Consider the following 24,459-nt stretch of genomic DNA (forward strand, 5'->3'; position numbering starts at 1 on the left):
AGGCGGGGGAGCGTGGGGCTGGGCCCGGGGCCGCGGCGACAGCAGCAGCCGCGGCGCGGACGCGAGGCGTGAGCGGGTAGTGTGGGGCCGTCCGTGGCGGCTGGGTCCGGGTGTTCAGCTCCGTGGGCGCAGGTGGGCGATCTCGCCGGGGCTTAGGGGGCACCTCGGGGATCGGGGGGCCGGCAGGGCCTGGGGCGCGCGGAGCTCGCGGGCGCAGGTGGCGAGAGCCGGGCGCGCAAGTGGAGGCGCAGCGCCAGCCCGCGTTGGTCGGGGTGACCCGGGCGCGGGCCCGGCTCGGGGAACGGTGGGAGCCTGGGCGCATCCGAGGGCGCAGCGCCGGCCCCGCCGAGACAGCAAGGCGCAGGCCCCCCGCGGGACGCACGAGTGGCCCCGGGGGACCAGCGCCCCGGCCCGGGCATGAGGCGCGGCGGGGCCGGCAGGAGCCGGAGGAGGAGCCGCCGCCGTTGACCGGGCCAGCCGGGAGCAGGGAGAAATGCGGAGCCGGGCAGCCCGCACCCCCCTTTCCACGCCGCTGCCGCCGCCACCGCTGCTGCTACTGCTGCTACTGCTGCCGCTGCCGCCACTCCTGGGAGACCAAGTGGGGCCCTGCCGTTCCCTGGGGACCGGAGGACGCGGATCCCCCGCGGCCTGCGCCCCGGTGGGCTGGCTCTGTCCGGCCTCAGCCTCGAACCTCTGGCTCTACACCAGCCGCTGCAGGGATGAGGGGACAGAGCTGACTGGCCATCTGGTGCCACATCACGATGGTCTGAGGGTCTGGTGTCCAGAATCCGGGGCCCACATCCCCCTGCCGCCAGCCCCGGAAGGCTGTCCCTGGAGCTGTCGCCTCCTGGGCATCGGAGGCCACCTTTCCCCACAGGGCAAGCTCACCCTGCCCCAAGAGCACCCGTGCTTGAAGGCCCCACGGCTGCGATGCCAGTCCTGCAAGCTGGTGCAGACCCCTGGGCTCAGGGCAGAGGAAAGGTCGGCAGAAGAGTCCACGGGTGGGCGTCGGAAAAGGAATGTGAATACGGCCCCCCAGTTCCAGCCCCCCAGCTACCAGGCCACAGTGCCCGAGAACCAGCCGGCAGGCACCGCTGTCGCGTCCCTGCGGGCCATTGACCCGGACGAGGGGGAGGCAGGTCGGCTGGAGTACACCATGGATGCCCTCTTCGACAGCCGCTCCAACCACTTCTTCTCCCTGGACCCGATCACGGGCGCGGTGACCACAGCCGAGGAGCTGGATCGGGAGACCAAGAGCACCCACGTGTTCAGGGTCACGGCGCAGGATCATGGCATGCCCCGACGCAGCGCCCTGGCCACCCTCACCATCTTGGTCACTGACACCAATGACCACGACCCGGTCTTCGAGCAGCAGGAATACAAGGAGAGCCTCAGGGAGAACCTGGAGGTGGGCTATGAGGTGCTCACGGTCAGAGCCACGGATGGTGACGCCCCTCCCAATGCCAACATTCTGTACCGCCTGCTGGAGGGGCCTGGGGGCAGCCCCTCGGAAGTCTTTGAGATCGACCCTCGTTCTGGGGTGATCCGAACCCGTGGCCCCGTGGATAGGGAAGAGGTGGAATCCTACCAACTGACAGTGGAGGCCAGTGACCAGGGCCGGGACCCCGGCCCGCGGAGCGCCACGGCTGCCGTCTTCCTGTCCGTGGAGGATGACAATGATAACGCCCCCCAGTTCAGCGAGAAGCGCTACGTGGTCCAGGTGCGGGAGGACGTGACCCCAGGGGCCCCAGTGCTCAGAGTCACAGCCTCAGACCGGGACAAGGGCAGCAACGCCCTGGTGCACTACAGCATCATGAGTGGCAACGCCCGGGGCCAGTTTTACCTGGATGCCCAGACTGGGGCTCTGGATGTCGTGAGCCCTCTGGACTACGAGACCACAAAGGAGTACACCTTACGGATCCGGGCCCAGGACGGTGGCCGCCCCCCGCTCTCTAACGTCTCTGGCCTGGTGACAGTGCAAGTCCTCGACATCAACGACAACGCCCCCATCTTCGTCAGCACCCCGTTCCAGGCCACCGTTCTGGAGAGTGTGCCCTTAGGCTACCTGGTTCTCCACGTGCAGGCCATCGACGCTGACGCTGGCGACAACGCCCGCCTGGAGTACCGCCTCGCCGGAGTCGGGCACGACTTCCCCTTCACCATCAACAACGGCACGGGGTGGATCTCCGTGGCCGCCGAGCTGGACCGTGAGGAGGTTGACTTCTACAGCTTCGGGGTGGAAGCCCGAGACCACGGCGCCCCCGCGCTCACCGCCTCGGCCAGCGTCAGCGTGACCGTCCTGGATGTTAACGACAACAACCCGACCTTCACCCAGCCCGAGTACACGGTGCGGCTCAACGAGGATGCGGCTGTGGGCACCAGTGTGGTGACCGTGTCGGCCGTGGACCGTGATGCCCACAGCGTCATCACCTACCAGATCACCAGCGGCAACACCCGGAACCGCTTCTCCATCACCAGCCAGAGCGGAGGCGGGCTGGTGTCCCTCGCCCTGCCGCTGGACTACAAGCTGGAGCGGCAGTACGTGCTGGCCGTCACCGCCTCCGACGGCACGCGGCAGGACACGGCACAGGTGGTGGTGAACGTCACCGACGCCAACACGCATCGGCCCGTCTTCCAGAGCTCCCACTACACCGTGAACGTGAACGAGGACCGGCCAGCAGGCACCACGGTGGTGCTGATCAGTGCCACGGACGAGGACACGGGCGAGAATGCCCGCATCACCTACTTTATGGAGGACAGCATCCCCCAGTTCCGGATCGACGCAGACACCGGGGCCGTCACCACCCAGGCGGAGCTGGACTACGAGGACCAGGTGTCCTACACCCTGGCCATCACTGCCCGGGACAACGGCATCCCCCAGAAGTCCGACACCACCTACCTGGAGATCCTGGTGAACGACGTGAACGACAACGCCCCCCAGTTCCTGCGGGACTCCTACCAGGGCAGCGTCTACGAGGACGTGCCCCCTTTCACCAGCGTCCTGCAGATCTCAGCCACCGACCGCGACTCCGGCCTCAACGGCAGAGTCTTCTACACCTTCCAGGGGGGCAACGACGGGGACGGCGACTTCATCGTAGAGTCCACGTCGGGCATCGTGCGGACACTTCGCAGGCTGGATCGCGAGAACGTGGCCCAGTACGTCTTGCGGGCGTACGCAGTGGACAAGGGCATGCCCCCAGCCCGCACGCCCATGGACGTGACGGTCAGCGTGCTGGACGTGAACGACAACCCGCCTGTCTTTGAGCAGGACGAGTTCGATGTGTTCGTGGAAGAAAACAGCCCCATTGGGCTGGCCGTGGCCCGGGTCACAGCCACGGACCCGGACGAAGGCACCAATGCCCAGATCATGTACCAGATCGTAGAGGGCAACATCCCCGAGGTCTTCCAGCTGGACATCTTCTCTGGGGAGCTGACCGCCCTGGTGGACCTGGACTACGAGGACCGGCCTGAGTACATCCTGGTCATCCAGGCCACGTCGGCGCCCCTCGTGAGCCGGGCCACGGTCCACGTCCGCCTGCTGGACCGCAACGACAACCCGCCAGTGCTGGGCAACTTTGAGATCCTTTTCAACAACTATGTCACCAACCGCTCCAGCAGCTTCCCCGGGGGCACCATCGGCCGCGTGCCGGCCCACGACCCTGACGTCTCGGACAGCCTGACTTACAGCTTCGAGCGGGGAAACGAGCTCAGCCTGGTCTTGCTCAACGCCTCCACCGGGGAGCTGAGGCTGAGCCGGGCCCTGGACAACAACCGGCCCCTGGAGGCCGTCATGAGCGTGCTAGTGTCAGGTAAGGGAGGGCCCAGGTGATGCTGGGGAGGGGGGCTGCTGGGCAGCTGGTCCGGGAGGAACCCCTGACCCGCGCTGTTCTGCCTGGCGCCTGGCACAGAGGTTGAGGGACAGGAGCCCCGTGGGAAGGAGCCCCAGCCCTGCTGAGCCGGGCTGCTTCGGTTGGCTGCCCCCGCCTACCAGCCTGTGATCTGCCGGAGGAAGTCTTGCGAGGCTGCCCTGGCCCAGGCTGCCAAGAAATGTGAAAAAGGCGCGTGGAAGACTGGGGGGGGTCCCCGAGAGCTGGGGGAGGGGCACAGAGGCCAGGGAGCCCCCTGGGCACCCCTTACTCCAGCAAGATATTCCTGTGATCTCATACAGAACTGAGGGCCGCGGGGTCAGGACCCTGCTGCTGGGCCTCTTCGGGCCCCTTCTGGCTCCCAGCTGAGCCTTGCACCAGCTGAGGGGGACTTTGTCTCAGGCATTCTTTTCCCTCCGGGCAGAAAGAGCCTGGCCTGGCTCCCCCTTCAGAGCTCCCACCGGAAGTGAGGCCAGAGCTCATTGTCTCTGTCCAAACAGACCCCACTGTCAGAGGCCCTGGTTCGGTCCATCTTGGGGGAGGGGCTTCAGTGAAGCCAGGGCCAGGCTGACACCTCCTGGGCCCCCTTGCCACCCCATAGACTGTTCTTAGGACACCAGGTCTCCCCTGCTGGCTGTCACCAGCCTGGGTCGGGGGACCAAGATGAGCCAGAGGACCAATGGGGACTCCACCTTCTGAGGGCAGAGTCCCCTGATCTGGTGGGGAGAGAACAGTCCCGGGGCGTGGGAGCCTGGCCAGGACCCAGGCAGGGCATTCCTGCTGCTTGGCCAAGCGCTTCGCCTAGAGACTCCCTGGACAGAAGGGGAGGGGGAGGAGGGCTGGGGTGGGGGCGGCCTTGTGTCTTTCTTTCAGCTTTGGGGAGGGAGAGCCATCAGCAAGGAGGGGCCGGCCCCAGGATGCTGAGCCCCTTCCCCGAGCCTGGGAACAACTGGGATCCCTTGTTAGCTGCAGCCTGGGGATGGATGGGCCACACACCCCCACTCCACACACATGCGGGAGGGGAATCTGTGCCTGGGGTCAGGAAGAGGCAGGAGAGAGACTCAGGGCATGGCTTCAGCCTCCCCCCAAATCGAGGTCCTTCCTGGACAGACACCTCCCCTGCCCACGCCTCTGGGGACGTCGGTAGCCAGGCTGTGGGAGCGTTTCGAGGTCCTGGGCCAGGTTCTGTGCCTCTGAGGCTTCAGTTTCCCCTCCAGGAGGAGAGAGCGGGATGCTGGAGTTCCCATACCCTGAGTCCTTCTCTGTGCTGGGAGGCCAGGTGGTGGGAAGGACAGCCTCTCCCTCTCGTCCTCACCCCAGTCCACCCCAGGTGAGTGTGGCTAGATGCTGAGGGATGGGGGCAGAGAAGGCCCCACCCAGCCTTCAGGGTCCTATCAGGGCCGAACCCCAGACCTCAGCTCCCCTGGGGTAGAGAGGAGGGCCTCCCTGGCCCTCCAGCCTTAGCCCCACCCTCTCCCCTCAGCCCTGACCCTTGGAGGCAGTCACCACGGCAACCCCAAAGTTCATGGAAGCTGGGGTGAGGGGGAATTGACTCCCACTGCCCCTTTGTCTTCCTTCTCTTGTTCTTTGTCTCTTCTTTCTTTCTCCGCCCTGCCCATGGGGGCCGTCCTGCACTGTCCCTCACCAGTGCCCTCTCCCCATGTCCTGTGTTGGTCTCGCTCCCTCTCCCACTTTCTCCATTGCTGGCTCTTTTCCTGGGCCTTTGTGTTGCCCTGTTTGGTCTCCGAGTTTCTGCCTCTCTGGTTTCCCCTCTCTGGTGCCCATGGGCTGCAGCTGCCCCAGTCCAGGCCGATGGCTGTCCCGGAGCCCGAATTCTCCCCACCTCTCCCTTACTCTGCTAGGACACACAGGAGCTCCTGTCCATGGCTTGTTCAGCCCCCAGAGTGGTCGACCCCTCCAGGCCCACACCCTCCACGGGCACATCTGCCAGGGGAAGGGAAACTTGGAGGCTGACTCTGCCACGGTCTGGGACCTGGCACTTTTCCAGGCGTGGCTGGCTGGGCTCTGGGCTGTGGGCTCAGGTAGTGTTTCTGGGGATGAGAGGCCATCCCAACTGCTTTGTGTCCAGGAGGATGGCTCAGGCAATGCACTCCTTATCCCTGTTCCCACCACTGCCTTGGCACCTGAGGGGTGACCCAGGTCAAGGCAGGGGAGAGGAACAAAGAGGAAGGAGCGAGCAGTAGGTTAACTGCTAGGGATGGGGGACAATAGCATAGGGGGCAGGTGGCCACAGATGGTGGGCCAGATGGGAAGCAACAGAGACACAGTGGATGAGGGACATAGGCGGGGCCTGGGGTGGTGGTGGGGGGGGTGTGGGGAGGAGTGCTTCTTCCCAGGGCTGAGTGGTGGTGAGGTTTCTCTTGCTCCTTGGCCTTGACTGTCCCCTCCCCGCCCCCAGTCAGTTAGGAGCACTCTGTGTAGACCCTTGGGCTGCTTTCTACCTGAAGGACCTATCTGCTCAAGGAAGCATCAGGCAGAGGCCCCAGGTATACAAGAGCTCTGTGCCAGCACCCTACCTGAGTGCAGTGGGGCCTGAGAGAGGGAGCAAAGTGAAGCCAGAGGTCATAGATCCAGGCAGGCTTCCTGGAGTAGGTGAGTTCGGGTGGCTGGGTAAGCCAGGTTGGAAGGAACAGCTTGTGAGACCAGAGTGGAAGGAGGAGAAGCGGGTGATGACAAGCAGGTTTGCTGTGAGAGCAGGTGTGCCTCGAAATCCCAGGTCTTGAGGCTGGAAGGCAGGTGGGCAGTGGGCCGAGGACGTGGCCGAGGTGGCCTTCGCAGCCTCACCTGAGCCACCCGGTGTAGTCAGCCACCTGAAGTAGGCAGGACGGAGAAGCAGAGTCTGTTCGTGGACCCCTCTTCTACTCTCACCCGGCCCCAGAAACGCCACCTCCTGCCCCATTCCTGCCAGGGTGTGCTTTTTCGTATCTGCTCAGGGCCCCTCACGGAGACCCAGTAGGTTCTCATCAACATCTTAGTAGTTACCAAACACCCACTGTGTGCAAGGCATTGTAAACAAAAATATGAATGTTGCTTATAGCCCTGCCAAGCCATTTCCCCTTCCCCTTGGCCTCCAGCTTTCATTTTTGAGCAAAATAAAAGCCATTCTCGTGTGTGTGTGTGCATTCAGGTATGTGTGGCACTGCCGGGCTCAGGGCGTGTGGGTGGAGTGAGACCGCGGAGTGTGTTAGTACTTGGCTGTCTGCGAGTGAGTGTGTGGCAGGCATCCTGGTGCAATGCTGTGCGGCGAGTGGGCGCTGAGCAGCTCGAGGCCCAGGGCCAGAGAAGACTTGAGCCCAGTGGGGCTCTGTCGAGAGTCTGGGCAGCCCAGGCCTTTCCACCTGTGCTTCCTCCCCAGTCCTCCAGAGCGTCAGAGCGGCGGGTGGTACTGCCACTGGCTAGGGGGCTCAGCTGGATTTCCTGGGGTGGAGTCCCCCCCGGGGCTACCCTCAGAAACCTAGAGAGTTGGGCGGGAAGAATGCTTTGTGTGGGCTGTTGCCATGGGGATAGTGGCCTGCGCCCAAGCAGCCATGCGGCTCAGTGGGAGGAGAACCAGGTGGCCCACTGACCCAGTTCATCCCCCCCTTCTCTGCTGGGGGTGGGGTGGGGAGGAGCACAGCCAGGGTCAGGGGTATGGTAGTGTGGAGATACAGAGGCTGAGGGGGCGGGGGGATTATATTTGTGGTTCTCTCCGGGCACTCTGGTCCTGGAGAGAGGTGAGGAAAGGCAGAATAAGGTTCTCTGTAGGGAAGCCCCGAGTAGTCTGGTAGAAGGGAGCAGGACCCACGGCCTGGGCAGGGAAAGGTGCACACACATTGAAAGGTGTGCCATGCTTCCCACCAGAGGGTCTGGGGAAAGTGTGCCAGGAGAACTTCTGAAAGCTGGATCCCTGGGGACCCCAGGGGATCACTGGGGGCTCCTCCTCAAGGAGTGGCTTGCCTGCAGGCATTATACCCAAGGGGGGCCCCTCCTTGGCGGCTGAGCATCGTGAGGATGTGTGGCTGGATTTCAGCCCCATTCACCCCCTGTTCTTGGGGCCGCTGCCCAGGGCCAGGTCTATGGCTTGGCATCCCAGTCCCAGGCCAGGTCCTGACCCTTGCTGCCTCTTTGCAGATGGCGTGCACAGTGTGACGGCCCAGTGCGCCCTGCGCGTCACCATCATCACGGATGAGATGCTCACGCACAGCATCACGCTGCGCCTGGAGGACATGTCGCCGGAGCGCTTCCTGTCGCCACTGCTGGGCCTCTTCATCCAGGCGGTGGCGGCCACGCTGGCCACGCCCCCAGACCACGTGGTGGTGTTCAACGTGCAGCGGGACACCGACGCCCCCGGCGGCCACATCCTCAACGTGAGCCTGTCGGTGGGCCAGCCGCCGGGGCCCGGGGGCGGGCCGCCCTTCCTGCCCTCGGAGGACCTGCAGGAGCGCCTGTACCTCAACCGCAGCCTGCTGACGGCCATCTCGGCCCAGCGCGTGCTGCCCTTCGACGACAACATCTGCCTGCGCGAGCCGTGCGAGAACTACATGCGCTGCGTGTCGGTGCTGCGCTTCGACTCCTCGGCGCCCTTCATCGCCTCCTCGTCCGTGCTCTTCCGGCCCATCCACCCGGTCGGGGGGCTGCGCTGCCGCTGCCCGCCTGGCTTCACGGGCGACTACTGCGAGACCGAGGTGGACCTCTGCTACTCGCGGCCCTGCGGAGCCCACGGGCGCTGCCGCAGCCGCGAGGGCGGCTACACTTGCCTCTGCCGCGACGGCTACACGGGTGAGCCGAGGGAGGGGTCTGCTGCCTAGTTCCTTCCCAGAGTAAGGGACGGGTTTCCCTGGCCGTTCTCAACCCCCACGCGCTGTTTTGCACCAACCTGTTGCAGAAGTCAGAGAGGGGAGTCCTCCTCCTCCCCCACCCCTCCCCCCACCGAAGCAGTGTAACTCGGGGGCAGCTCTAGCTCTAGAGCCAACCTGCTTGGATTTGCTCCCCAGCTTTGCCACTAGTGGCTGTGTCCTTGAGCAAGTTGCTTAACCCCTCCGTGCCTCAGAATTTTAAAACGGGAAGGATCAATCTGCTTGCATGGCACAGCGGTTGTGAGGATTAACGTGGTTAATGTAGCACATGGACAGAGCTGGCCTGTGGCAAACGCTGGCTGTGCTTTAGGGGAACGTTGAGGTCAGGTGACTTGCTCCAGGCCTCACCTCCAAGCCTGGTTAGAGATGAGCCTGGGCCTCCACCTTGACCTCTCCCGACACCGAGTGAGTTACCTACCTGTCTGAGCTACAGTAAGTGCCTTTGTCCCCAGGCATCGGAGGGAAGGCAGGAGGAGCTGGGGGCCCCGGAGGGGCTCAGCTGTGGGGACAGGGGTGTTGCTTACGGTCATTGCATCTGTACAACTCTGAGCAGAACAGTCCTGCCCTGCCCAGGTACATAACAGAGGGTCCTGATCGGGGGGCCTCCCTGTTGGCCTGTGGCCCAGTCCCTGCCTCTGCCTTGTGCTCCTGAGCCCGCCCTGCAGGCTCCTATTCCTCCCCTGGACACCCCTTCACCTCTCCCCCATGGCCCTCCCTTCCCAGTGCCTTAGGCCTCTCTCTCTGCCCTGCAGAGCCGGGCCCACGACTCAGCCGGCAGTGGCAGGCGGGCGCCACCGCCTCCCTCACTGCATCTTCCTGCCCAGAACTTCCAGACTTGACTCCTCTCGGCTGCGGCTGTGGGTGGTGGGGGAGAGGGGAGGGCTGGGCTTGGGGGAGGGGAGTGGAGTCTTTGTCCAGGAGGATGACAAGGGGGGGCTTAGAGTAGGCGAACAACAGTTTCCATGGAAACAAGAGCCAGTCACTAGGCACAGGAGCTGAGAACCTATCTCTAGAATCTGGGAATGGGGAAGGAGAGAAAGGGGTGGATTTTCCTGCTGGAATTTTCAGCTCCTCCATGGAGTCCTGGTCTGCTCCCAGGGCTCAGTTCCAAACTTAGCATCTCCCAAGTGCTCACAGAGGTCCTCAGCCTGGACCCCAGGCAGGGCTCAGAGTGGGAGTCCCCTGCCCCATTCCTGGGGTGTCCTCACCTCCCCCCTTACAACCCCCCATAACTCTGACAAATCTGAGTGGAAGCCTGGTCTCATCCCCAGGGAAGGAAACTGATCTTGGCGCCTGACAGGGACAAAAGCACCAGTGGGAGGGAGGGGGAGGGGGGTTGGCACTGGCTTCCAAGCCGACCTGTAGGCCCTTCCTCCTATGCACATTCACACCTGCGGGGGCTGAACACCCCTGAGCTTGCTTGGCACCAAAGGCTACTAGGATTTGGGCCTTGTGCTCAGGGACCTTGTAGGCCTATGCTCTTGAGGCCCAGAGGGGCATGGGAGGGGCTGGGAGCTTCAAGGAGCTTGCTGGAGGGGGATATGGGATGTGCTGAGAATGGCCCAGAGGGCCAGGTACAGCTCCAGGAAAGGCTAGGGCTTCTCAGAGGAGATGGAGGAAGAAGAGGGAGAGTTTGGGAGCACTGTGGGGGTCACAGGAGACCACAGGAGGTAACGCAGGTGGGGAGGAGTCCCAGTTTCCGCCTCCTCTCAGGAGCTTGGTCCTTACCCTGCCTTCCCTCCTGCTCAGGTGAGCACTGTGAGGTGAGTGCCCGCTCGGGCCGCTGCAGCCCGGGCGTCTGCAAGAATGGGGGCACCTGCGTCAACCTGCTGGTGGGTGGCTTCAAGTGCGACTGCCCATCCGGAGACTTCGAGAAGCCCTTCTGCCAGGTGACCACACGCAGCTTCCCTGCCCGCTCCTTCATCACCTTCCGTGGCCTGCGCCAGCGCTTCCACTTCACCGTGGCCCTCTCGTGAGTGTCTGGGCCCCGGGGGAGGGGGTGGCAAAGGGTTGTGGTGGGAGCCCGGGTACCTCCTGCTCTACAGACGAGGTGCTCGGAGCAGGTTGTTGGCGGAACCTCGTCTGTGCACTTGGAGTTGCCCGTGCACTTTGCCAGCAGATTTTGCTCACCCACCCGGGTCCACCTATCACTCCTCCCAACAGCCCTCCAGGGTAGGGAGCCAGAATGCCAGGGGGTCTGGTTCTGGTTCTGGTTTGGGCTCATCTTCCACGTTCTAGCCCCCCGGCCCCTAGCTTTGGCCAAGGTGCCAGCCCTGTGGATGGTACTGAGTAGGATCCAGGGCTAGTTGGGTGGGTGGCTGGGGTGCTGGCATCCCAGTGGGTGCCCCATTCCCTGCCCGTGTCCCCAACTCCCCCACAGGTTTGCCACCAAGGAGCGGGACGGCCTGCTGCTGTACAACGGGCGCTTCAATGAGAAGCATGACTTCGTGGCCCTCGAGGTGATCCAGGAGCAGGTCCAGCTCACCTTCTCTGCAGGTGATCCGGGTGCCCGGTGCCCCTGCCCGTCGCCTGGAGGCCCCATGCCTCCCGGCCCCTGACCCCAAGGCACACGCTCTCCCAGCCACACCTGGGCCGGGGACCAAGCCTGAGCACACCCTCAGCCTGTGCCCAGCTCTCAGCTCGTGTCCCAGCTCATCTGGGTCCTTTCCCTAGGGGAGTCCACCACCACCGTGTCCCCGTTCGTGCCCGGAGGGGTCAGTGATGGCCAGTGGCACACAGTCCAGCTGAAGTACTACAATAAGGTGGGTGTGCGGGGGGGGGGGGGGGGTCAGGGAGTTGGAGGCATCTGTCCTTGGCTCGGGTGCTCCCTAGACCTAGGTGGCACTGCCTCCAGGGAGGGCCTCGGCTCTTCTGGTGGAAAGGGAGGGAGGGGTGGACATTTGCCGCCTTGCTGGGGTGTCTGCATTCCAGTGGGTAGTGCAGATGCTCCGTGTTCGTTAGGCCGGTCACACTCAAACGGACATTAACTTAGGCTAAGTCGTGGGCATGCGTGTGTGTGCTTGTGTGCACATAAAGGGCTGTCGGTGTGCGCTGGGCCTTTGTGCCTGGCCCATGAGCCTAGTGGGCTCCGTGCCCACTGCCTCCCTTCTCTGCCTGTCCCCATCCGCAGCCACTGCTGGGCCAGAAAGGGCTCCCCCAGGGCCCGTCCGAGCAGAAGGTGGCCGTGGTGAGTGTGGATGGCTGTGACACGGGGATGGCCCTGCGCTTCGGAGCTCTGCTGGGGAACTACTCCTGCGCTGCCCAGGGCACCCAGGCGGGCAGCAAGAAGTAAGCAAGGGGGAGGGAGGGGCCGGGGCAGGGGCGAGGGTCAAGAGGGGAGCCTTTGGGGCCCCTGAGATGGGAACCGACCCAGAGGAGGGCCGGTGCTCGCCTCGCCGCCCCCGGCCTTCTCTGTCTCCCGTGGGTGGGAGCGGGCCAGCCTGGGGGACTGCAGCGGGGCCTTGTGCGTGGGCCTGGAGAGGGGGTGGGTGTGCATGAGCAGCTCCAGGTGGGGGTGCCTCCCTTCCCCTGGCGCTGCTCTACAGGGCCCCTGGGACTCTGAGGCCTCCCCGCTCTGGCCGCGGGGAGAAGGGAGGGCTGCAGGTTGCCCGTTCTGCCTCACATCCCCACCCTCGTCGCTGCCCCAGGTCTCTGGACCTGACCGGGCCCCTGCTGCTGGGAGGGGTGCCCGACTTGCCCGAGAGCTTCCCTGTCCGGACACGGCACTTCGTGGGCTGCATGAGGAACCTGCAGGTGGACAGCCGGCACGTGGACATGGCCGACTTCATTGCCAACAACGGCACCACGCCTGGTATGGGAGCCTGCGGTGGGGCAAGTCCAGGAGCCCCCCGCACGGAGGAGGGGCTGTCGCTGGTTTGGGGACACCCGCATGCGGGGCCTCAAAGCCCCTCTAGCCCCTGCCCCAGGACCCCTGCCTGAGCCCCCTTCTTCCCACAATAGGCTGCCCTGCCAAGAAGAACGTGTGTGACAGCAACACTTGCCACAACGGGGGCACCTGTGTGAACCAGTGGGACTCATTCAGCTGCGAGTGCCCTCTGGGCTTCGGGGGCAAGAGCTGTGCCCAGGGTAGGCGGGAAGGCCGAGGCCCGGGAGCCATCCGCCGTGCTGGGAACCCTGGCAGGGGCAGGCGCTGGGCAGCGCCCAGCCGAGCTGGGCTGTGGGTGGAAAGGCGTGTCTGGGCAGAGACCCGAGAGGGTAGCACAGGAGACAAAGGGCCCAGTGACAGGCAGGCCTAGGCACAGCGTGGGGCGGGCCCGGGGCAGGTAAATGCTCTGGAGGGCGGGGCCGCCCAGGGAGTGGGCACTGGGAGAGGCAAGGCCCTGCCTCCCATGGACCCGCCACCACCCCCGAGCATCATATCTCCCGAGGCACTTGGCCACTCCGCCCCTCAGCCTGCCTTTATCTACCTCCCCAGAAATGGCCAACCCACAGCGCTTCCTGGGCAGCAGCCTGGTGGCCTGGCAGGGCCTCTCGCTGCCCATCTCCCAGCCCTGGCACCTCAGCCTCATGTTCCGCACACGCCAGGCCGACGGTGTCCTGCTGCAGGCTGTCACCAGGGGGCGAAGTACCATCACCCTGCAGGTGATGCACAAGGGGCCCACCTGGCCCTGGCCAGGGCTGCCTCAGCCTCCAGGGGGCTGGCTGGTCAGAGAGGGTGGGCAGGGTCTTGTCTTTCCTGGAAATGAAAAAGCGGTTTGACTGGTTTGGTGGGTCGCTGCTGCCATCTATGGGGCCCAAATGAAATAACACCTTGTTCTTTCTGGTCTTAATGGGGCAGCAAGATGGTTGGTTCTCTGGAGGGGAAGGGGAACGGTGGGCTGGAAGAAGAGCCACTTAAGGTGGTCTGATGGTCCCCCTTTCCTCCCTCCCGGTGCCAGCTGCGGGGGGGCCACGTGGTGCTGAGTGTGGAGGGCACGGGGCTCCAGGCCTCGTCCCTCCGCCTGGAGCCGGGCCGGGCCAACGACGGTGACTGGCACCACACGGAGCTGGCACTCGGAGCCAGCGGGGGCCCTGGCCACGCCATCCTGTCCTTTGACTACGGGCAACAGCAGGCAGAGGGCAACCTGGGCCCCCGGCTCCACGGGCTGCACCTGAGCAACATCACCGTGGGCGGCGTGCCTGGGCCAGCCAGCGGTGTGGCCCGCGGCTTCCGGGGCTGTTTGCAGGTGAGCCCCTCCCCAGCCTCCCCGGCCTCCTCGGCCCCGCCACCACCCGGAGGCCTGCGCCATGGAGGGCCAACGCTACCCCTGTCCTTTCCAGGGAGTGCGGGTGAGCGAGACACCCAAGGGGGTTAGCAGTCTGGATCCCAGCCGTGGGGAAAGCATCAACGTGGAGCCGGGCTGCAGCTTGCCAGATCCCTGTGACTCGAACCCATGTCCTGCCAACAGCTATTGCAGCGACGACTGGGACAGCTATTCCTGCAGCTGTGACCCGGGTGAGCCAGGGATCCGGGAAGACGGGGCAGGCGAGCAGGTGCCACGGCCAGCTGGCATGGTGCTCACCGTGGAGGGAGGGGGGTGAATGCGGTTTGAGCAACGTGTGGGGGCGGGGGAACTGAGCCGCTCCTGCCTTTCTGGTCCCAGGTTACTATGGGGACAACTGTACTAACGTGTGTGACCTGAACCCGTGTGAGCACCAGTCCACGTGTATCCGAAAGCCCAGTGCTCCCCACGGCTACACCTGCGAGTGTCCCCAAAATTACCTTGGGCCATACTGTGAGACCAGGTAAGTGGACCAGCCCATCTCAGCAAGCCTCGGTGGCTACTGCTCATCTCTGGTTTGTCCCTCAGAGCACTGAGAACCCGGCTGAGGGGCAGCCAGGGTCAGAAGGGCCACACAAGGCCACATGTGGCAAGGATGGCAGAGGGAGCTCATGCCTGCCTGGGTCCCTCTCTGCAGGATTGACCAACCTTGTCCCCGAGGCTGGTGGGGACACCCCACGTGTGGCCCATGCAACTGTGATGTCAGCAAAGGCTTCGACCCGGACTGCAACAAGACAAGCGGCGAGTGCCACTGCAAGGTGACAGTTTGACCCAGGCCTTGACCTCTGTTCTGTACTTGCCGGGCCCTTGAGGGCAGCAGTGGGGAGAGACTTCCTGTGGAGGCCAGAGCGGTGCTCCTTTGCTGTAACAGGGCAGGCAGGTGGCTCTTTGTCCTCACGTGTCTGGGAGGTCGGGGGAGCCAGGACCGATACTTAGCCAGCGAGCTCTGGGCCCGCCGGACCGGTTGTATGCTGCCTGTTCTGGCTGGCTGGTGTCTCGCTGACGGACCAAACCCCCAATTATGGCCAGTTGTTAAATATTTTGCATGCTACTCTCGAGGGGAAACCTGAGGGCAGGGAGCCTCTTTCCAGAGGGACCGCAGCTGAAAGGATCCATGAGCGTCCAGGCAAGGGAGCCTGAGCCGGTGGCCCCTCCCCCCGCAGGAGAACCACTACCGGCCCCCTGGCAGCCCCATCTGCCTCCTGTGTGACTGCTACCCCACGGGCTCCTTGTCCCGAGTCTGCGACCCCGAGGATGGCCAGTGTCCGTGCAAGCCGGGCGTCATCGGGCGCCAGTGCGACCGCTGTGACAACCCTTTTGCTGAGGTCACCACTAACGGCTGTGAAGGTGGGGCTCCCACAACGGGACCCTGGGGCCTGCCCCAGGGCGTGCCAGGTCCTGGTGTCCCAGGGAGGCCAGGAGCAGGCCCCGGTGGCAGACCTGAGGATGCTGCGGGAGGGAGGGCTGGGCAGCCTGGGCAGAGCTGCCCGGGGAGACCTGCTCCTGGGTGACCGAGTGTGCCTCCCCACAGTGAATTACGACAGCTGCCCGCGCGCCATCGAGGCTGGGATCTGGTGGCCCCGTACCCGCTTCGGGCTGCCTGCCGCTGCCCCGTGCCCCAGAGGCTCCTTTGGTAGGTGCTGGGGGCCTGGACTGCAATATGGAGGACCTAGCCTCTCATCGGTGGGATAAGGGGGGGGAGGCCCTGGCTGCGGATCCTGGGACCCCCTCTCTGGCCTCCAGGTCTTGGAGATTCCATGTCCATTCTCCCCTGGAACACAGTTCTCCTGCTCCCAAGGGTGCCCAGATGAAAGGCACCTACATCTTGGGCTCTTAACAAAAGTGCTGAGAAACCTGCAGTGTGCCCAGCACAGGGCTGGGTGCTGGCGGTTCAAAGGATCCCACAGGGCTCTCAGCCTGGTCCTGGGGTTGTGCACTAGACAGGTAGCCCGGGGAGGAGGTGGTGTTGGGTCCTGTGCCAGGAGACCCGGGCCTTGGGTTGGTGACGAGCAGAGTTCTCAAGCAGAGAGTGACTGAGAGCAGAGGTGGTGGCTGGAGAGGGGCAGCAGTGTTGGGGGGCCCCAGGAGGCCAGGCACCTGTGCTCCTGAAGCCCTTGTCGGGCTGGCCTGGCAGAGCCTGCTGTAGCGTTCTGCATGCCTGCCTTCCCGTTTCCACCTGCTGGTCTCCCTGTCTTCCGTCTCCAGCCCATGAGGTCTCAGTGGCCTCCTGTGGCCCCTTCGTGAGGCAGCCTCTTGACTTTCTTCCCCCAGGGACGGCTGTGCGCCACTGTGACGAGCACAGGGGGTGGCTCCCCCCAAACCTTTTCAACTGCACATCAGTCACCTTCTCGGAGCTGAAGGGCTTTGTAAGGGAACCTCCTCGCCCCCTCTCCTCCCTCCCCTGCCCCCTGCCCAGCCTCACTTGGCCCACCCAGCTTTGAGAAAGGGATTCTGGAAGTCCAGCCCGTCTCCTGAACTGTGTGCCCCCTCCTGTGTGCCCCTTGGAGAGGCCGCATCTCCTCTTTGCCGAGGGCCCTGTACTCCAGAGTTCCAGTTCTGCCCTCCTGGTACCTCATTGTCACCCTCCTGTGCTGACCCCCTGCCCCCACCCCCTTCCATCTGGCTGCATCCCAGGCTGAGCGGCTGCAGCGGAATGAGTCGGGCCTGGACTCGGGGCGCTCCCAGCGGCTGGCCCTGCTCCTGCGCAATGCCACACAGCACACGGCCGGCTACTTCGGCAGCGACGTCAAGGTGGCCTACCAGCTGGCCACACGGCTGCTGGCCCACGAGAGCGCCCAGCGGGGCTTCGGGCTGTCGGCCACCCAGGACGTGCACTTCACCGAGGTGGGGTTCGGAGCGGGTGGGGTGGCTGACAGTTGCGGGGGGTGGAGGGCGTCTCAGTAAGTGAGCCTGCTCCTGGCAACCCGGGGACAGAGTCGGGAGCACTACCCACCCCCATCTTCAGGCAGCTCCCAGCTGAGCCATGGCCCGGCACCGAGGTAACCTACGTCTTCCCGATGCTTTCAGAGCAAGGTGCCCATAAAAAATACAGTGTTTGTCTTGGGGATCTGTCTGCTCAGGGCAGGGAGGGAGCAGCGTCTCGTACAATGAACTGGTCCAGGCACAGGCCCCAGAGCCCACGATGGGGGTGAGAGGTGTATGCTGCCGGCGCAGCCCACTGTGACCGTGCCCCCCGCCCCCCACAGAACCTGCTGCGGGTGGGCAGTGCCCTACTGGACGCGGCCAACAAGCGGCACTGGGAGCTGATTCAGCAGACAGAGGGCGGCACCGCCTGGCTGCTTCAGCACTACGAGGCCTACGCCAGCGCCCTGGCCCAGAACATGCGGCACACCTACCTAAGCCCCTTCACCATCGTCACTCCCAACATCGGTGAGGCTGCTGCCCGCAGCCCGAGGGGTCTGTGGAGGGAGCCCCTGGCAACGGTGGCCGTGCTGGGGCCCCCTGACCTGCGACCCTCTCCCTAGTCATCTCCGTAGTTCGCTTGGACAAGGGGAACTTCGCTGGGGCCAAGCTGCCACGCTACGAGGCGCTGAGGGGGGAGCGGCCCTCAGATCTTGAGACGACGGTCATTCTGCCTGAGTCCGTCTTCAGAGGTCAGTGGGGGCCTCCGGGGCAGGGCGGGGGCCAGGCCGGGGTGTTCGTGCAGGGCGCCGCTGAGTGGACCGTGTTCCTCTCCCAGAAACAGCCCCCATGGTCAGACCCGCAGGCCCCGGGGAGGTGCAGGAGCCAGAGGAGCTGGCGCGGCGACAGCGGCGGCACCCGGAGCTGAGCCAGGGCGAGGCCGTGGCCAGTGTCATTATATACCGCACCCTGGCGGGGCTGCTGCCCCATAACTACGACCCCGACAAACGCAGCCTGAGGTGAGCGGCCGGAGAGAGGGGTGGGGGGCCAGGGGGGCGGTGCGGGTCTCTGGCTGCAGGCCGAGGCGTGGCGCAGAACCCAGGATGGGGGGTGTGCCTGGGTCACACGATGACGACTGTGTTCCCGCTGACCCCCATCAGGGTTCCCAAGCGCCCGGTCATCAACACGCCCGTGGTGAGCATCAGCGTCCATGACGACGAGGAGCTTCTGCCTCGAGCCCTGGACAAGCCGGTCACGGTGCAGTTCCGGCTGCTGGAGACGGAGGAGCGGACCAAGCCCATCTGTGTCTTCTGGAACCACTCGATCCTGTGAGCCTGCACTGCCCTAGCTCCTGAGGCCTGGGGCCCAGAAGGCCTCCTGGCTCCTGACCCAGCCTCCCTCCTGCAGGGTCAGTGGCACAGGTGGCTGGTCAGCCCGAGGCTGCGAAGTTGTCTTCCGCAACGAGAGCCACGTCAGCTGCCAGTGCAACCACATGACGAGCTTCGCTGTGCTCATGGACGTGTCCCGGCGGGAGGTCGGACCCAAGGGGAGCCCGCAGAGTGGGGCGGGGGGGGCAGGAGCCCAGGGCACCGGGCTGGGTGCTCGGGCTCCGCTCCTCCTAATTCCTCTGGCCCCTTGCCGTCCACCCTGCAGAATGGGGAGATCCTGCCACTGAAGACACTGACCTATGTGGCCCTAGGGGTCACCTTGGCTGCCCTGCTACTCACCTTCCTCTTCCTCACTCTCCTGCGTGCCCTCCGCTCCAACCAGCACGGCATCCGGCGGAACCTGACTGCCGCCCTGGGCCTAGCTCAGCTGGTCTTCCTCCTGGGAATCAACCAGGCAGACCTCCCTGTAAGCTGTCCCCCTTCCCCCAACCCCCAGTGCTCTCGGGGGCCCTGAGGAGTCCTGTCCACCCCCACTCCGAACCCTGCTCCTGTGGCAGCAGCCGACAGAGCCCATCCCAGGGCCTGGCCCACAGTTTCCTTTTCTCTAGCTCGCCCTACTTCCCTAGCACCCTAGAAGTGCCTTCCTCTGGCCCCCACTTCCCCTGGAGCACCTCCCAACACCCGGGCCCTCGCCCTCTGCCCCACGAGAGTGCTGGGTATGCCCGGCCGCTGACCCGGCCTGGGCTCTCAGTTCGCTTGCACAGTCATCGCCATCCTGCTGCACTTCCTGTTCCTCTGCACCTTCTCCTGGGCTCTGCTGGAGGCCCTGCACCTGTACCGGGCGCTCACCGAGGTGCGCGACGTCAATGCCGGCCCCATGCGCTTCTACTACATGCTGGGCTGGGGTGTGCCCGCCTTCATCACAGGTACCCCACCCCCGTTCCGGGCCTTGGTCACTCCGTGTTCTCCCCACCCGTGCCCCAGGCCCAGAGGCCCTCCATCCCAATGCCCCGGGTTAGGTTCTCCATGGGTGTCCCCCTGATTGAACCCAGCCTCTGGAACCCCTACCCAGTGGCTGGGTCCCCCGTCCTGGGAGAGGACGGCAGGGACAGGTGGTGGGCTGCTCCCGTCTGCTTCTGTGCTTGTTTCCGTGTGCCCACCTGACCGCCCCTTCCCCTGCTGCTGTTGCCGTGCTCCCAGGTCTTGCCGTGGGCTTGGACCCCGAGGGCTACGGGAACCCCGACTTCTGCTGGCTCTCCATCTACGACACCCTGATCTGGAGTTTCGCTGGCCCCGTGGCCTTCGCTGTCTCGGTAAGCGCTAGAAAGCGGGCTGGGCTGACTGGGTCCTCAGGATCTGAGCTCGTGAGGAAGAGCTGAGGCTGCCAGGGCCCGGTGGTGGGGAAGCCGTGTGTCCCCCGACGATGCCCCTCACACTTCTCCCTCCCCTGCTAGATGAGCGTCTTCCTGTACATCCTGGCGGCCCGGGCCTCCTGTGCTGCCCACCGGCAGGGCTTCGAGAAGAAAGGCCCTGTGTGAGTATGGGGTGTGGCTGCCCCAGTGGAGGGTGGGCGGGCGGCAGTGTGGAAGGCCTCAGGGCCCCACCCACTCACAGCCCGCCCCTCTCCCCAGCTCGGGCCTGAGGCCCTCCTTCGCTGTCCTCCTGCTGCTGAGTGCCTCGTGGCTGCTGGCACTGCTCTCCGTCAATAGTGACAGCCTCCTCTTCCACTACCTCTTTGCTGCCTGCAATTGCATCCAGGTACCCGGCCCACCCAAGGCCTGCGGGAGCCCCAGGGAGGCAGGAGGGGAAGGGTGGCTGCGGGTGCCCAGAATAAGCACTGAGGCAGTTCCGCCTCCCACCTGCCAGGGCCCCCTCATCTTCCTCTCCTACGTGGTGCTTAGCAAGGAGGTCCGGAAAGTGCTCAAGTTTGCGTGCAGCCGTAAGCCCAGTCCTGACCCTGCTCTGACCACCAAGTCCACTCTGACCTCGGTGAGGGGCTGGGGCTTAGGGAGGTGGAGGGGTCTCGGGGGATCCAGGGAGAGGCAAGAGGCCCAAGGAGCCTGTTCTCTGTGCTTTGGTCCCACTTTTCCTCCATCCCCCCATCCTTCCCTTTGTGTGGCCTGGCAAGAGGGGGACCTGAAGGGTGGGGAGGAGGCTTTTGATGTGGGAGGGATGGGCATGGAACTGGGAAGAACAAGGTGACGGACGAAGTGGCCAAGACAGGTAATCAGGTCACAAATGCCCAACACCTGAGAATCCCCAGGGACTCTCGGTGCATTTTCTGTGTCTCCCAGGATGCTGTCAGGAGACAGTCCCTGGTGCCATCTTTTGCCAGCAAGCCCTTTCACAGCCGAGTCCAGGGAACTGGAAGCGGATAGGACCGGCACTGCCACCGCAGAGCCGCAAGCACTGGGCCCTGCGGCAGGGGACGGCAGGGGACGGCAGAGCCGTGGGGCCTCTCTCAGCCCTGGGCGTGTGGGAGGTAGAATGTAGGGCAGGCTCCCTCGGCCCTGCTGCTTCTAGCCTGGGAGCACCCCATCTTGCCCCTCTGCTTACTGACCTCTCCGCTCCCTGCTTAGTCCTACAACTGCCCCAGCCCGTATGCGGACGGGCGGCTGTACCAGCCCTACGGAGACTCAGCTGGCTCTCTGCACAGCGCCAGCCGCTCGGGCAAGAGTCAGCCCAGCTACATCCCCTTCTTGCTGAGGTGAGCCCTGGTGATGGGTTGTGGGGAGGGGAGAAGAGCACCGTGCCTGCCGGATCCTGGCCAGCCAGCCAGCTGCGGGGAGTGCGCACTGTGGCTGACACCGGTGGCAGCTTGAATGAGAAGCAGGGACACGGGGCAGGAACTGGAAAACCCAGGAGAGTGGGACACTGGGCACGGGGCCAGGCTGCCCCTCCCACATGGTCTTGTGTCCGTAGGGAGGAGTCCACACTGAACCCTGGTCAAGGGCCCCCTGGCCTGGGGGACCCCAGCAGCCTATTCCTGGAGGGTCAAGACCAGCAGCACGGTGAGGACGGATGCCCCCTGGCGGCCATTCAGGCGGGGGTGCAGCTGCCTGGGTTCTGCTGGGCAGAGGCGGGCGGGCGGGCAGCTGTGATCTCTCTCCCCTCTCCCAGATCCTGACACGGACTCTGACAGCGACCTGTCCCTGGAAGATGACCAGAGTGGCTCCTATGCCTCCACCCACTCGTCAGACAGCGAGGAGGAGGAAGAGGAGGAGACAGTTGCCTTCCCCGGAGAGCCGGGCTGGGACAGCCTGCTGGGGCCGGGGGCCGAGAGGCTGCCCCTACACAGCACCCCCAAGGGTGGGCCAGCGCCAGGGCCACGGCTGTTGGGGGCAACGGGAGGACAGAGGGCCTGGGGCTCCTGGGAGGCAGCGCTAGGGTGGTGGCTCCCTCAGCCGTCTGCCTTCTCTGGGCCTCACCTACTCCCTTCCTCCGCCAGATGGGGGCCCGGGGCCCGTGAAGATCCCCTGGTCGGGAGACTTCGGGACCTCAGCGAAGGAGAGTGGTGGCAATGGGGCCTCTGAGGAGCGGCCTCGCGAGAACGGTGACGCCCTGCCTTGGGAGGGGTCCCTGGGCCCCCTTCCAGGGCTTTCTGCCCAACCTCACAAAGGTGAGTGGGCAGCCCCATGCCTCGAGTGTGGCCAGTGGGGCTCTCCAGGGCAGCCCTGCGCTCCCACCTCCTGGCTCTCACGGCCCCCGCCCTGCTGGCCCACAGGCATCCTCAAGAAGAAGTGTCTGCCCACCATCAGCGAGAAGAGCAGCCTCCTGCGGCTACCCCTGGAGCAGGGCACGGGGTCTTCTCGGGCCTCCTCAGCCAGCGAGGGCAGCCGGGGCGGGCTTCCTCCTCGCCCCCCACCCCGACAGAGTCTCCAGGAGCAGCTGAACGGGGTCATGCCCATCGCCATGAGCATCAAGGCAGGCACAGTGGACGAGGACTCGTCAGGCTCCGAGTGAGTGTGGCCGGGGAGGCGGGACAGGGTGCAGAGGCCCCCGCTGGGCTCAGAGCTGCCTGCAGGCCTTCCCAGCCTGCTCTCCCTGGCAGACGACCACGGCCCGGCTCCGTTACTGCCACATGCCTACAAACCACGGTGCCCTGTGGGCTCGGCCCAGCCTGGCCTCGGGCAAAGTGAGGGAGGGTGGGGAGCTGGGGCTGCTTTTCTGTTTCCTTCTTCTGGTGGAAGCTTCTCACTGTCCCCTCTGCTCCGACTAACCCTCTGCCTGCCTTTTCTGTCGCTGTCCTTTCTTGCCTCTCCAGATTTCTCTTCTTTAACTTCCTGCATTAACCCTGGGCCGGTGGTCCCCACACTCTGAGGCTCCCTGGCCTTCCCCAGCGGCACTCATGCCCCCACTCCTGTCTTCTGCTTTATCCTGCCCCCGCTCCCCACGCCTGTCCGCAGCAGCGACGAAACGTCCATCTGAGGAGCCTGGGCCTTGCCGGGCGGGGCGCCCGCCCCACCCAAGGCCATCTAGTGCCAACTCCCTCCCCTGTCATCCCCCTCACTGCACTTTGGACCCCTGGGGCCAACATCTCCAAGACAAAGTTTTTCAGAAAAGAGGAAAAAAAAAAGAATTTAAAAAAGGATCTTCACTCTTCATGACTTCAGGGATTAATTTTTTTTATATGCTGGAAACTGACTCCCCACTCCCTTCCCAAAGAGGATAGGACCTCCCAGGATGCTCCCCAGCCTCTCCTCGGTTTCCCATCTGCTGTGCCTCTGGGAGGAGAGCGACTCTTGGGGGGCCTGCCCCTCATTTGCCATCACCAAAAGGAAAGGACAAAGCCACATGCACCCAGGGCACCGAGCCCTGCAGGCTGCCCCGGGCGGGCCTCAGTGCGGCGAGGGCGGCCGGGCTGGGGGCGCTCCTCACCCTGCCGGCGCCGCCCCTCCCAGGAACTGAAGAAGCCTTGTCCGGAGAGGGGGCAGAAGGACTCAGTGCCCCCGGACCCCCAAATGCTGCATGAACACATTTTGAGGGGAACCCGTGCCCCCAGGTGGTGGCCGGGCCACCCCAGCCCCTCTCCTTTTCCTGGACTCTGGCCACGTGCGAAGTCCAGGCGTTTGCTCAGTTCACTGACCCAAAAGTGCTTCATTTCCCTGCCCGCCCCACTCGTGGGGAAGGCCAGTCACGTTCAGTTGCGCTTCTTTGCTGTCGTGTGGGTGGGGATGGGGGGAGGAACAAATGGAGTGCCGGCTCAGTCGTTCCCAGCACTGGTCTCCAGTCTGGGTTCTGGGGTCCACTCACCTGCCCCCCCAAGATCAGACAGACCACCCCACTTCATCTGACCTGCTGTGGCCTCTGAGACATGTTCTATTTTTAACCCCTTCTGGGAATTGGCTCTCTTCTTCAAAGGACCAGGTCCTGTTCCTCTTTCTTCCCCCACCCCGCCCCCTCGCCCCAGCTCCCTTCGAAGAGAGAGTTAATATATATTTTTTATTTATTTGCTTTTTTTGTGTTGGGATGGGTTCGTAGCCCGTCCCAGGGGGTCTGACGTGGCTGTAACAGGTTGGGTGTGCACCCAGCAGTCCTGGCGTGGGGCCCGAGGCCCTTCCCCTTGCTCCAGGCTGTCACCTTCCTGCCTCTCCTCTCTCCTCCCCCGTTCTGCCAACTGCTGTTCATCTGAGCCCCCGTTTACGCTAAGCATGTTTCCCAGACTTGTCACAGGCTTCCCTCTGGAGCAGGGGGATACAAAGACTGCTCCTGCTTCTCCTTTGTACGACTGGTCTCTGGCTTCCCCGTCATGGATTCTCCCCGCTGACCTCTCCCCTCCGCAATTCCTGCAAAGGGTTAAAAATTTAACTGGTTTTTACTACTGATGACTTGACTTAAAGAGTACAAAGATGCTGGATTCTAACTTGATACTAACCATCGGATTGTACAGTTTGATTGTCACTGTAAATATTGTAGGGTTTTGTGCTTGGTTGTTTTTTGTTTCTGTTTTTTCATTTCCCCATACTACTGAATAAACTAGTCCTGTGCGGGTCGAGCATTGCCATCATTGCTTCTGCGTCGTGGTCTGTCCAGAGGGCGAGAGGCCTGGCCTCTGGAAAATGAGCAGGCGGGACCAGGTCAGGGTTCTCGGATGCCAAGTGGCTGGTGTGAGCCAGTCTCTCTACCGGCACCTCAGTCGTGCTCCTTGAACAGCCTCATCAGCACAGAGCCCATGTCCTGGCATTTCCAAGGAAGACGTGGCAGG

The 24,459-nt window shown here is 64.3% G+C and overlaps 1 protein-coding gene across 3 annotated transcripts; it reads left to right on the forward strand.

The window, feature by feature from the left end:
* Positions 1-24,249, forward strand: CELSR2 (cadherin EGF LAG seven-pass G-type receptor 2). 3 transcript variants are annotated; one of them, XM_028502574.2, is made up of 34 exons: positions 1-3,809; positions 7,998-8,645; positions 10,472-10,694; positions 11,103-11,218; positions 11,396-11,484; positions 11,853-12,010; positions 12,370-12,533; positions 12,683-12,808; positions 13,158-13,324; positions 13,621-13,908; positions 14,003-14,177; positions 14,326-14,467; positions 14,642-14,762; positions 15,168-15,351; positions 15,536-15,637; positions 16,276-16,370; positions 16,639-16,848; positions 17,211-17,394; positions 17,490-17,618; positions 17,705-17,885; positions 18,027-18,194; positions 18,274-18,400; positions 18,520-18,720; positions 19,006-19,180; positions 19,455-19,567; positions 19,709-19,788; positions 19,886-20,012; positions 20,121-20,243; positions 20,834-20,961; positions 21,177-21,265; positions 21,375-21,563; positions 21,703-21,873; positions 21,979-22,213; positions 22,519-24,249. In XM_028502574.2, exons 1-34 carry the CDS (start codon positions 494-496, stop codon positions 22,544-22,546), a joined length of 8,772 nt encoding a protein of 2,923 aa, XP_028358375.1. In that variant the 5' UTR covers positions 1-493; the 3' UTR covers positions 22,547-24,249. The 3 variants fall into 3 exon arrangements, with proteins under 3 accessions (XP_028358375.1, XP_035871590.1, XP_035871591.1); XM_036015697.1 differs by having other exon boundaries at positions 22,661-24,249; XM_036015698.1 differs by having other exon boundaries at positions 22,920-24,249.
* Positions 24,250-24,459: the final 210 nt, after the last annotated feature.

Source organism: Phyllostomus discolor, chromosome 14 (assembly GCF_004126475.2).
Source record: "Phyllostomus discolor isolate MPI-MPIP mPhyDis1 chromosome 14, mPhyDis1.pri.v3, whole genome shotgun sequence".
Classification (NCBI taxonomy): domain Eukaryota; kingdom Metazoa; phylum Chordata; class Mammalia; order Chiroptera; family Phyllostomidae; genus Phyllostomus; species Phyllostomus discolor.